We start from the raw sequence: 13,304 nt of genomic DNA on the forward strand, positions 1-13,304 counted from the left end.
TGGGGAAGAGACAATGCTTGACTTTACCCATAAACTCCTTGCCTCATGCATCAAATACAATCCCTAAATACAGTCCTGAATTCCAGAGGCAGGAACTACTACCTGTCTTGTAAGGATTTAGATTGCTTTCTTTCTTAACTGTTATTTCATTTTTTAAAAGGGTAAATGTAAAATTTGAAGAAGCAGAGAGAATAAAATACATCTCTTAAAATGTTGGTCATCCAAGAAGAATTGCTCTTCTTTCACCTACTGTCCGTCTCTCTTGATTTCTTTTTTGATAATAGGCTTGCTTAATAAGGTTTGGTATAATATCCTGAGGATGTTAACTATTATGGAACAACAGTAAAACCATTATGAAATGAGAGAAATGTAGCTTTATTAAAATATGAAATCTCTGGACTTACTTACTCCATAGTAACTTGAGTATCCAAATCTATATTTGGTGTGTTAGGTTTGACAAGTTAGGCCTTTGGAAAACTTTTTATCAACAGAGACAAGGGGAAATCTTTTTTTGGCCTGATAACTCATTTAACTCAAGAAGCCAAATACTGATTGATACACTTGTCTTATCGGTCATGAAAATTGAAAGATTTTGTGTGGAGGTACGCAGGGAAAGTACTATCAAAACAAAAACCAGTCAAGTAGCACTTTAAAGATTAGCAAAATAGTTTATTAGGTGAGCTTTCGTGGGACAGACCCACTTCTTCAGACCATAGCCAGACCAGAACAGACTCAATATTTAAGACACAGAGAACCAAAAACAGTAAGCAAGGAGGACAAATTGGAAAAAGATAATCGAGGTGAGCAAATCAGAGAGTGGAGGGGTGGGGGGGAAGGTCAAGAATTAGACTGAGCCAAGTAAGTTCTGGGGGCCTCCAAACTGCCTATGTGATTACTTTTAACTGGTGGAAAAAATCTGTATTTTCACTTGATCTGGGTAACCTAAATTTTCAGGACACAGATAGTCAAGGGCAGTTGGCCATAATGTGCACGAGTCATTTTTTTGCTCTGTTTATAAGGAGTTTTTTTGGGTTCTGCTTAACAGCTAACGTTTAATGTGTTCAAGTACTCAGTGAACACTTTACTGCTTTCCATGGTCAAAACTGCACCTTGACACAGTGTTTTCCCCTTCATTGAAACTAATAAAATTATTACTGCTATACTTCTTCTTCTTAGATTTTGAATATGATTCCTCCTTTTATGTCCAAATTTACTTTTGTTTTTAATTTCCCTTTTGTCTTCCCCACTCCAGTCCATTCTGTGACCTCATTTGTACTCTAGTTATTTTTCGTATGAACCTACTTCATGGGGTTTTGCTCCCATGTATTTCAGAATCATTGTGATTGCTCTTTGACATCTTCTTCTTTGTATATCATGTAGGAATTTTACATTTATATGTCAGTCTCAATTTTTCACAATGAAGGGCTGTTGGCGTAAACATCCTTGATAAATAGCTTCATACAATCATAATTGTTAGTGCCACTTTGTGAAAGTTCTTGGAAGGAGAGCAGTGGAAATCTAAATTTCATGAGCTCAGTTCAGATTTAAGTTTTTGAACATATTTTAGCTTGAATGATACTCAGTGTTTTAATTAAAACTGTGGAAATGGCAGCAATTGATTTATTACTTTGCACTTTTCCTTCAGCAACCACAAAACTTTCACTTTGACTTTTTCCCTCTGTTTTGAAAATTTACGGCTTCTCAGAAGAGGTGGAAAACACAATAGAAGTAGATGTGTAAAATTCCAAGGAGACTAATATGGCAGATTTGTTCTTTTCTTCACAAGAGCATGAAAACAATAACAAGATTGGCAAACATATCTATCTTAGAAGCTTAGAGTGAAGTACTTGTTTGGTATTGCCACCATAAATATACCTAAAATGCTACTTTTTTTATGTTTGCTTTTCCTGAATACTTAAAATAAGATTATTAACACAATGTAAAAAAATTTTGGTGCTTGTTCATTTTTCTCCTGTACTTTTATGTCCTTTTTATTGCATTTGCACAAGTCAAAGGTATTGTGTGTTGTGATAAAATTCAGAATACTCCTCTAACCTATCCCTTAATTCCAAAGTGCTTGAAAAGGCTCCACCTGTTGTAATTTTTGGTTCTTCTTCGAGTGGTCCGCGTGGGTGCTTCACAGTAGGTGTCGGGCTCGCCCCGGCGCCGCAGCTCGGAAAATCTTCTGCAGTCTCCGTCAGGTCGCGCATGCACCGATGCGCGTTGGCTCTTCGCACGCTTACGGTCACGTGCGCGATCCGGTCCCCGCCAGTTCCTTCTCAACCGCCAACGGCTGCAGACGGAATCCTCTCCGGCTCCAACGCCCGAGACAGATAAATCCTAATTTTTTTCTAGTGTTAATAGTTTTAACAGTTATAGTTAGCAGTTCTATAGTTATTATAGTTAATCTCTCTGTTAAAGTTGTTTAAAACCTAAAGACTATCTTAGAACAGCAGCGGCCGCCTCTGGGCGGGCCTGCCGCGTTTGTTGTCAGCCTTCAAAGGCCAACAGTTGTTTAACATCAACTAATAGACTGTTAAGTGTGCTATTAGCACATAAAGGACTCAGAGTTAAGTTTTAACAATGCCATCCCCCGGCTTTAAGAAGTGTGAATCTTGCCGGGAGGCCATGCCTGCTTCAGATGGCCATAGCAAATGCATACGGTGCCTTGGGGAGACACACGTTCCTCAGAAGTGCTCCCACTGTTCTAAGTTGACTAATAGAGTGAGAAAAGACAGAGAAATGAGGCTGAAGATGCTGTTAGTTGACAATGCACTTCAGTCTGCCGCATCAGCGACAGTACATGCGGAGGGCTCTTCAGGAGCGCACAAGAGGAAGGCTGCCTCTTTGACCTCCTCTGCGCAGAAGAAAAGAAGAGCCTCACCTACTCGATCCCTGCCCCGACTGTTGGGAGTGGGACGAGTGTAACAAAGGGCCCGTGCACGCTGGCTTCCTCTACTGGTAAAGCCGCAGCGCATGCAACAACTCAAGGCCCTGCAGCGACTGGGGAGTCGGCACCAAGAGCCGTGCGGGCACTAATCAGTTCGGCACCGGCTACTGCGGCACCGGTTGGGACTTCCCCAGAGGCACCGGAGACGGCGGCACCGAGGACGACGGCATCGGGATCGGTGGCACCGAGGACGGCGGCACCGGGATCGGCGGCACCGAGGACGGCGGCACCAGCGACGACAGCACTGACAGTAGCGGCACCGACAACAGTGGCACCGGGAGCAGTGGAAATCAGCATGACACCTGCTCCAGTACCAAGTTCACCAATAGGGCCACCCAAGAGGGTAAAGGCTAAAATGAAGACCAGGCACCACAGCCCCTCTCCTGAGGGAATTGCACTGCCTCTATCACTGCGATCACCACCAGAGATTCGACGGGCAGCAACACCTTCAGCCTGCCACAGACGTCCTTCTCCTTTTCTTCGGAGCCCATCACAGGGATCTGCACGCTTTTCTCCGGCATCTAGCAGAGATCCCTACGAGTCTTCTCATAGAGGCTCTCCTCGCACGTCGGTATCATCTCGGAGGTCTCGTCATTCCAGGCACCACCCTTACATCCTTGGGTCATGGTCCAGGTCTCCATCGCAGGGCTCCTGTCCCTGTTGCTACGACCGCCATCATTATGCAGGGCGTCATCATAGGAGTTCGACGTCTCACTATGGATCCCCATCGACCACTCCTCAACGCCAAGGTGTTCTGCTTCCACCTGGGGGAACACCACGGCTGCCCCAATCAGAGGCTTGGTCTAAGGACACTGAACCCCACCTCGAAATTCCACAAAGACAATCACAGCAATACAGCCAGGATCCAGAAGAATTGGAGGAGAGATACCATAGTGACGCCTCCTCATCCTCGCCAGATGAGGCCGTGGTCCCTGGAGACATTTCTTCCCCAGATGACCTGAAACAGTTCCAGGAGCTGTTCAAACGGGTAGCTCAATCCCAAGATATTCAAGTGGCGGAAGTGCAGGAGAAACACCACAGACTCCTTAAAAACCTCAGGCCTCCATCTTCTTCTAAAATTGCTGTTCCCTTGGACGATGCAATCATGGAGGCAGCCACTAATATATGGCAGACCCCAGCATCTGCTCCACCTACCAACAAAAGGGCGGACAAAAAGTACTTTGTCCCTGCGAAAGGGATGGAATTTCTATTTAGTCATCCACAGCCAAACTCGCTGGTGGTTGAATCGTCCAACACAGGTCCAAATCGGCCCAGTACAAATCTGGGGGATTGGACAAGGACGTAAAAAAGTTGGATCTTCTGGGTAGAAAAGCCTACTCCTCCTCTACCCTATTGCTACGTGTGGCCAGCTATGCCGCTCATTTGTCGAATCACAATTTTGACAATTATTCCAAGCTTACTGCCCTCATGGACTTCCTTCCAGAGGAAAAAAGGCCAATTCTTAAGGCAATCGTGCAAGAGGGTTACGCAGCTTCTCGAGCGGGTGTGCAGATTGCACTCGATGTGGCGGATACAGCGGCCCGTGCCGTGGCCACTGCAGTGGTAATGCGGAGAGAGTCATGGCTTCATACATCCGGCATTCCAAAGGAGTTGCAAGTCAAAATTGCAGACCTCCCCTTCGACAAAATAAAATTGTTTGCTGAATCAACTGACTCAGTTCTACACTCGAGCAAAGATTCCAGAGCAACGCTTCGGATCTTGGGGATATATACCCCACCGTTCAGAAGGAAGAAATTTTATCCTCAACAACGCCGTTATGGTTACCAACAACAACGTGCCCAATTTCAACGGGGGTATGATCAAGGGCGTCATCAACAAACACATTATAAAGGCCCTAGGCACCGGCCTCAGCAGGGCAGCGCCCCAGCAGGGTAAAGTGCGAGACAGCAAGTTTGACGAGTACGTCGAGGGCAGCGAAGCCAAGACTGTACCTCAGTGCCTATCTCAGTACATGTTCCATCACAGACTCAAGCCATTCTACCCACAATGGGAAAGCATCACGTCGGACAAGTGGGTACTGGAGATTGTAAACACGGGATACACGATCCCCTTCCAGTCTTTACCTCCACCAAATCCTCCCACCGCACCCGTCCTCAGAGACCCCTCTCACCTACCGGAATTAAGGCGGGAGGTGGACCACCTCCTATTCATAGGGGCGGTGGAGAGGGTACCGGAACAGTTTCAAGGCAAAGGCTTCTACTCCAGGTATTTCCTGACAGAGAAGAAGACAGGGGGGTGGAGACCCATTTTGGATCTACGCGCACTGAACCAGTACCTACGCAAACAACGCTTCAAAATGACTACGATGGCTTCAATAATCACGGCACTAGACCAGGGCGATTGGTTTGCGGCCCTCGACTTGCAGGACGCGTATTTTCATATTGCGATTCATCCAGCCCACAGGGGCTTCCTCTGGTTCCTTGTGGGTACAGATCATTTCCAGTACAGAGTCCTCCCATTCGGACTCTCTTCAGCACCCAGAGTTTTCACCAAGACCTTAGCGGTGGTGTCGGCATACCTACAGAGACAGGGAGTTTTCATTTTCCCATACCTGGACGATTGCCTGTTAAAGGGGACCTCCCGGGAGGAGGTACTACGGATGATACACATCACCACAAACACATTTACCTCACTGGGCCTCATCATCAATTTCTCAAAATCAAAGACCGACCCCACACAAAATATAGAGTTTATAGGGGCTCGGATAGACTCAGTCACGTCAAGGGTGTATTTACCCGAGGCACGTTTCCGTGCCATCGACTCTCTCATACAACTACTAACTTACAGCCCCACTGTTCCAGTTCTCACGTGCTTACAACTGTTGGGGCATATGGCAACCACCACGTTTGTGGTGCAAAACGCTAGGCTGCATATGCGAGGATTACAGCATTGGTTGGCAACAGTATACAAACCCTCAATCCACAACGTCCACAAGAGAGTGTCACTTACAACGGAGGCACGAAGCTCACTAACATGGTGGGGAAACCCCAGGAATCTCCTGACGGGGTGCCCTTCTGCCAACCGCAAATCACGGCGTTCATTACAATAGATGCCTCCCACATGGGATGGGGGGCTCACATGGACGACAAAACCACTCAAGGATTATGGTCCCCCACGGAGAAGACACTGCACATAAACATATTAGAGCTCAGGGCAGCGTTCAATGCGTGCAGGCACTTTCTCAATTATCTGCGTGGAAAAGTAGTCGGCGTGAATACCGACAACACCACCACCATGTTTTATATAAACCGACAGGGGGGAGCCAGGTCTCGTACGCTTTGTGCGGAGGCGGTCCGGCTCTGGAACTGGTGCATCACCAACAATATAACTCTAAAGGCTTCATACCTACCGGGGATCCACAACGTCAAGGCGGACCAACTCAGCAGACACTTTGCGCCCACTCAAGAGCGGCAGATCCGTCCAGATCTACTCCACCAAGTGTTCCGCAGATGGGGTTTTCACAAAATCGACTTGTTCACCACCCGAGAAAACAAGAGATGTCCCCAGTACTGCTCCAGAGCGTGCATGGGACAGGGGTCTTTGGGGGACGCCTTCATGATCCCATGGAAGGGCCCTCTACTTTATGCGTTCCCTCCCACGACACTTATACACAAGGTCTTGGAGAAGACCAAAAGGGAGAAAGCACGCATGATACTCACAGTCCCAACATGGGACCGACAACAGTGGTTCCCATTGCTCTTGCGCATGGCTCAACATCAGCCATTTCTCCTACCAACAGTACCGGACATTCTCTCTCAGGCTCGGGGGTCAATACTGCACCCGCACCCGAAGAGACTTTGGCTACAAGCCCGGCTAATCCATGGCTAAGCGCCCTAGAGACTACATGCTCAGAGGGAGTACAACAAGTCCTTGAATGTAGTCGGAGAACCTCCACCAGAAAGACTTATCAGCACAAATGGTTGCGTTTTTCCGAATGGTGTTCCTCCAGGCAACTAATACCCCAGGACGCCACAATACCTACGATTCTGGATTATTTGCTACAACTCAAACAAAATGGACTTTCGCTATCCTCTATAAAGGTGCATCTGGCGGCTATATCAGCGTTTCGGCATGAAAAGGATGGATCAACCACATTTGCCCATCCTGTTGTCTCGCGTTTGCTAAAGGGGTTGGTGAACCTGTACCCCCCTCGGAAACCAATACCGCCGTTATGGAGTTTAGACCTAGTTCTACACACCCTCTCGGGACCGCCCTTTGAACCATTAATTGGCTATGGTCCCCCTTCGACTACTTACTATTAAGACGACTTTCCTCCTGGCAATCACGTCAGCTCGCAGAGTGAGCGAGCTCACAGCCATAATGTCCACACCACCCTGCACGATTTTCTCAAAAGAAGCGGTGGTCTTACGATTACACCCAGCCTTCGTTCCGAAGGTCTCTTCAGACTTTCACATCAACGAACCAATAGTGCTGCCCTTGTTCTATCCTAAGCCTCACAACTCAAATGAAGAGGCACGGTTGCACTTACTTGATGTAAGAAGGGCACTGGCCTTCTACATCGATAGAACTAAACATTTCCGGAAAACGGACAGACTCCTGGTGTCCATTGCATCCAGGTCAAAAGGAGAAGCGCTATCTTCACAGAGGATTTCAAATCACATTGTGTCTTGCATAAGACTGTGTTATGAGATTCGCAAGACTCCTCTGCCAGTTCCGCCAAGAGCCCACTCTACTAGGGCAATGGCGGCGTCAACAGCCTTCTTCAAAGGCATCGCGCTGACAGAGATCTGCAGAGCGGCAACATGGTCTTCCTATGACACCTTCGCCAAGCACTACGCCATGCACAGGATGCTTGATGAGGATACACGCCTGTTGACAGCAGTCCTTTCACGGGCAAGCTGCGCATAAATCGGGTACCCACCCCCTTTTTCGGGGGGGGTTACTGCTGGGTAGTCACCTACTGTGGAGCACCCACGGGGACGACTCGAAGAAGAAAGAGAAGTTACTCACTTGTAGTAACGATGGTTCTTTGAGATGTGTCCCCGTGGGTGCTCCACTACCCACTCGTTCCTCCCCACTTCGGAGCTCTGCTTGTGTGTTTTTTAGGGGCATCCGGAGCAGCTGATCAGGAACTGGCGGGGACCGGATCACGCACGTGACCGTAAGCGCGCGAAGAGCCGACGTGCATCGGCGCCTGCGCGACCCGATGGAGACTGCTGAAGATTTTCCGAGCTGCAGCGCCGGGGCGAGCCCGACACCTACTGTGGAGCATCCACGGGGACACATCTCGAAGAGCCATCGTTACTACAGGTGAGTAACTTCTCTTTGTAGATGGCATAAGGTGAGCTTTCCAGATACAAGCTGATTTTTATCTAGCTCCCAAAAACATTTCTTGTCTGGTCCATGAATGTGGCTGATAAGCACAGTAGATAGTCTGATGGTTCTACAGATGCCCCTACCCTTTTATCCAGAGTCATCTTAAGATCCAGATGGGAGCTAATAGCCTTTTATATGCCCCTTCTCTCTGTTAGCCTCAATGTAGGTAATGGAATGCTACAACACAGTCTTCTGCCCCAGCTTAAATGGGTAAGAGATATGAGGTAGCTCCAGAAATGGATTGTTTTGCTTACTATCTTGGCTAATATCCATTGATTGGCTTATCCTTTTTGAATTTAGCTATATTTAGTTTTTAACCCAGTTTTACTTTCGGCCATCACAGCATCCCATGGCAATGAGTTCCACATGTTTGTTATGTAAAAAAAGTACTATTTGTGTGCGTGAAACCTGCTGCGTGTTACTTTCTTTGGGTGGCCCCAGTTTTTTGTGCTTGTGGAAAAAATGGTAAATAACATTTCTATGCTCACATTTTCCACAGCATTCATTATTTTACAGAACTTGTACCATATCTTCCACAGTGGTGCCTTTTTTTCTAAGATGGGCAGCATGAATCTTTTTAGTATCTCTTTGTAAGGAAGTCTTCCCCAACTGTTAATCATCTTTGTTACCACCTGTCAACCTTTTCCAGTTCCACTTTATTATTTTTGGGGTAGGGTGACCTGAATTGGATGCAGTGTTCAATGCACGGGTGCAGTGTGGATTTACGTAGTGGTATTATGATATTTTCTGTTTCCTCTCTATCCCCTTTCTAGTAGTTCCTAGCTTTTTGTTAGCTTTTTTGATTGCTGCTGTGCACTGTGGATGTGTATTCAGAGAACTCTCTAGAATGACTTCACAATCTTTCTTGAGTAGCAACAGCTAATTTAGACCCCGTTCTTTTATATGTATCATTAGGATCATTTTGTTCAAAGTGCATTAGTTGCACTTATCAACGATGCATGTCATTGCCCAGACAGCCAGTTCTGTGAGACCCTTTTCTAACTCTCTTCAATCAGCTTTAGACTTAACTACCTTGAATAATGTTGTACTGCTGCAAACTTTGCCAATTCACAGTTTATCCTCTTTTCCAGACCATTTGAGAATATGGTGAAAAGGAGAGTTCCCAGTATAGATCCTGAAGAACCTATCTGTTCATTTCTCTCCATTATGGAAACCAGTAGTTTATTCCCACTCTTTGTTTCCCATCTTTCAATCTTGAGAGGGGCTTTTCTGTTATTCCATGTCTGCTTAGCTTGCTTAAGAGTCTTTGATGAGGGACCTTGTTGAAGGCTTTCTGAAAATCTGAGTAGATTGTATTGACTGTATCACCCTTATCCACCTTATACCCTCAGAGAATTTTAATAGACTGAATAGTAACAGAGAGAAAGCCGTGCTAGTCTAGATACTATCAAAATGAAAAAGCAGTCCAGTAGCACTTTAAAGACTAACAAAATAATTTATTAGGTGATGAGCTTTTGTGGGACAGACCCACTTCTTCAGATCATAGCCATACCAGAACAGACTCAATATTTAAGGCACAGAGAACCAAAAAGAGTGATCAAAGTTGACAAACCAGAAAAATATTATCAAGGTGAGCAAATCAGAGAGCAGAGGGGCAGAAGGGATGGGGAATCAAGAATTAGACAAAGCAAAGTATGTAAAAGAGGCCCTATAATGAGCTAAAAAATTGCTATCCCGGTTCAAACCACATGTTAATGTGTCAAATTTGAATATAAAAGAGAGTTCAGCAGCCTCTCTTTCCAAACTGCTGTGAAAATTCCTCTTCAGTAGAACATAGACTTTCAGGTCATAAACAGAATGGCCCACTCCATTAAAGTGCTGCCTTGACAGGTTTGTGAATCAGGGGTGTTTTTATGTTGGTTTTATGCCCATTACATTCTTTGTCTAAGAGTTAGAAGTCTGTCCGATATACAAAGCATGTGGGCATTGTAGGCACATGATGGCATATATGATGTTAGTTAAGGAACATGAGACTGTGCCTGTGATTCTATGAATAACCTGGTTAGGTCCAGTGATGGTATCTCCAGAATAGATATGTGGACAAAGTTGGCAATGGGCTCTGTTTCAAAGAAAAGTTCCAGGCTTGGTGTTCCTGCGGTATAGACTGGGATTGTTAGTGAGAATTCTCATAAGGTTGAGAGGTTGTTTGAAGGAGACAACAGGCCTGTCACCTAGGGCCTTCTGGAGTATGGCATCCTGATTGAGGATAGGTTGTAGGTCTTTAATAATGCATTCCAGTGGTTTGAGTTGGGGGCTGTAGGTAATGACTAGTGGTGTTCTGTTCTTGGCTTTTTTGGGCCTATCTTGGAGTACCTGGTCTCTGGGTATTTGTCTGGCCCTGTCAATTTGCTTTTTTATTTCTCCAGATGGGTAAAGACTCCTGATTCACAGACCGGTGAGTCACCACTTTAATGGAATGGATCATTCTGTTAATGACCTGAAAGTTTGCGTCTTACCGAAGAGTAATTTTCACAACACTTTGGAAAGAGAGGCTGCTGAACTCTCTCTTATATTCAAATTCAACACATTAACACGTGGTTTGAACTGGAATGGGAATTTTTTAGGTCATTATAGGGGCTCTTTTGCATACTCGGCTTAATCTGATTCCTGACTCTCCCCCGCCCCCTTCTGCCCCTCTACTCTCTGATTTGATCACCTTGATAATATTTTTCTGATTTGTCAACCTTGATTTACTATTTTTGGTTCTCTGTGCCTTAAATATTGAGTCTGTTCTGGTATGGCTATGATCTGAAGAAGTGGGTCTGTTCCACGAAAGCTCATCATCTAATAAATTATTTTGTTAGTCTTTAAAGTGTTACTGGACTGCTTATTTGTTTTGTGAATCAGGAGAAATAAAAAAACAAACTGACAGCCCCCCCGCCACCCTTCTGCCCCTCTACTCTCTGATTTGCTCACCTTGATCATTTTTTTTTCTTATTTGTCCACCTTGATTACTGTTTTTGGTTCTCTGTGCCTTAAATAGTGAGTCTGTTCTGGTATGGATATGGTCTGAAAAAGTGGGTCTGTCTCATGAAAGCTCATCACCTAATAAATTATTTTGTTAGTCTTTAAAGTGCTACTGGACTGCTTTTTTGTTTTGATAGTGTATAGACTAGCACAGATTTCTCTCTGATACTACAAACTGGTAGTTTTATAGTTGCGTATTTTGAGCTCCTTAAAACTCTTCGGCAAATACCATCTAGTCCTGGTGACTTACTGCTGTTCAGTTGGTTTTTAAATGTCTTCTGTTGACAGGTCAGTTTGGGACAGTACTTCAAACTTATTCCCAAAAAGAATAGTTCTGATCTGGGTATCTCCCACATATCCCCTGCAGTGAATATAGATGCAAGGAATTCTTTCAGCTTCTGTGCAGCCACATTATCTTTTCTGAGTGTTCCATTTGTTATCTAGTGGCCCTACGTCCTGTTTAGCAGACTTCCTGCTTCTGATGAACTTTCATTAGGATTTGATTTCCAAATTTTAAAGGATGCCATTTTACCATTCTATTATTGTTTTGTTTAGACATAAGCTTTTGAGAAAAATAGACTTAAAGCCTAAGCTGCCTTTCTTTTTCCAAACTCTTTTCAAAGAAATACTTAAGCAATTTCTTTGAACATAAATTAAATTAAAATGATATTTAGGCAAGGAATAGCACTGGTGAGCTGTAAAGTGCCAGTCAGAAAATATAGAGTAGAATAACTTTCTAGAAGTGCACACACTGATAAAATAACATGTTGTAACTTGAAATAAGGCCTACATTTTAATTTTTGATGAAAGTATAGTAATTCGAATTTTGTATGAATGATACAAAGTGTTCTTATATTTTCAGCTGGCCAAAACACCTTCAAATGTAATTCCTGGAAAAAAAAAGTCTGTGTGAAACTTTAACAGTGCTTGCACATTTCATAGGGTGACACTCTTGAACTTTATTTAGTCTTTTCCATTTTCCAGGATCTGTACAGATATTAATTAATCCTCCCAATGGTCCTGTGAAATTTCATTACAGTGTCTTTTTAATTTTCCTATATAGAGCTTCTTGTAGTGAAGAGAAAAAGGGGCAGACCGAAAGGGTCAACTAAGAAGTTCTGTGCAGATGAAGAATCAGCAGAAAATAGTAACTTCATTTCAAGTGAGGCAACACAGCAAGGACCAGAGGAAGGAACAGAATTGGCTGATGTTTTGCCAGGCAACTTGGAATGCAGAAAATGTAGTCGGAAGTTCTCTAACCCACGTCAGCTAAGAAAACACATCTGCATTATTGTTTCAAATGAAGGAGAGGAAGAAGGAGATCCAGGTAAGCAAATGTCTTGTAAAACAACATGTGGAACAAACTGCTTCCCTTTGAATATGTTGTGATAAATATAACTCGGAATACTCGGCTGTATTGTTTTTAAATTAGAGTGGAACACTGGTTTTAGATTTTTGTTTTCCATTTCGACATTTATCTACTGAATATGACAGCTTGTTAATCTCTTCAAATCATAAAGTGGTGGGCACCTGCTGCTGCTGACTGAAGCAGAGATTCTTCACGTGCTTGCACACATCTATTCCACCTCAGTTGTGCATGCTCCAGTACACTATTACTGGAGAAGACTTTCCCAGCGGAGAGCAACAACACATGGGAGGCAATGAAATGAAGAAAAAAAATAAACATTTTGATTTAACATCCTTTCAGAAAGGACAAAGTACTTTATTGCAATGCTGACAGCTTGAATCTACTATAATAATATACTTCTGTCCAGGCAGTTGCTATAGTTGTGAGGATGTTACACATTGCAAATGGGCAAGGAGTTGAGCCACATAATTCGAATGTCAGGAGCTGGCTTGTGAGACAGTTGTGACCTAGAGCATGAAACAGTTTGAGGGCTCTGGTCAAAAAAATAATACAGTTCTGCAGTAATGGGACTGAGATTGGACAGCATAACCTGCTCTGCAGCATTTCAGATTTTCACACTTCTGTGATTCTAAAAGTATG

At 44.4% G+C, this 13,304-nt stretch overlaps 1 protein-coding gene across 2 annotated transcripts in view; it reads left to right on the top strand.

The window, feature by feature from the left end:
- ZFAT (zinc finger and AT-hook domain containing) overlaps window positions 1-13,304 on the top strand; it is a 188,457-nt gene that overhangs the window by 47,389 nt on the left and 127,764 nt on the right. For both annotated transcript variants that reach the window (XR_012644333.1, XM_074986624.1), the window contains exon 3: window positions 12,360-12,623. Coding sequence is in view for 1 of the 2 variants with exons in the window: in XM_074986624.1 (XP_074842725.1) it covers window positions 12,360-12,623 (264 nt within the window). In the remaining variant the exon portion in view is untranslated. The remainder of the gene's footprint in view (window positions 1-12,359; window positions 12,624-13,304) is intronic.

Source organism: Carettochelys insculpta, chromosome 2 (assembly GCF_033958435.1).
Source record: "Carettochelys insculpta isolate YL-2023 chromosome 2, ASM3395843v1, whole genome shotgun sequence".
Lineage (NCBI taxonomy): Eukaryota > Metazoa > Chordata > Testudines > Carettochelyidae > Carettochelys > Carettochelys insculpta.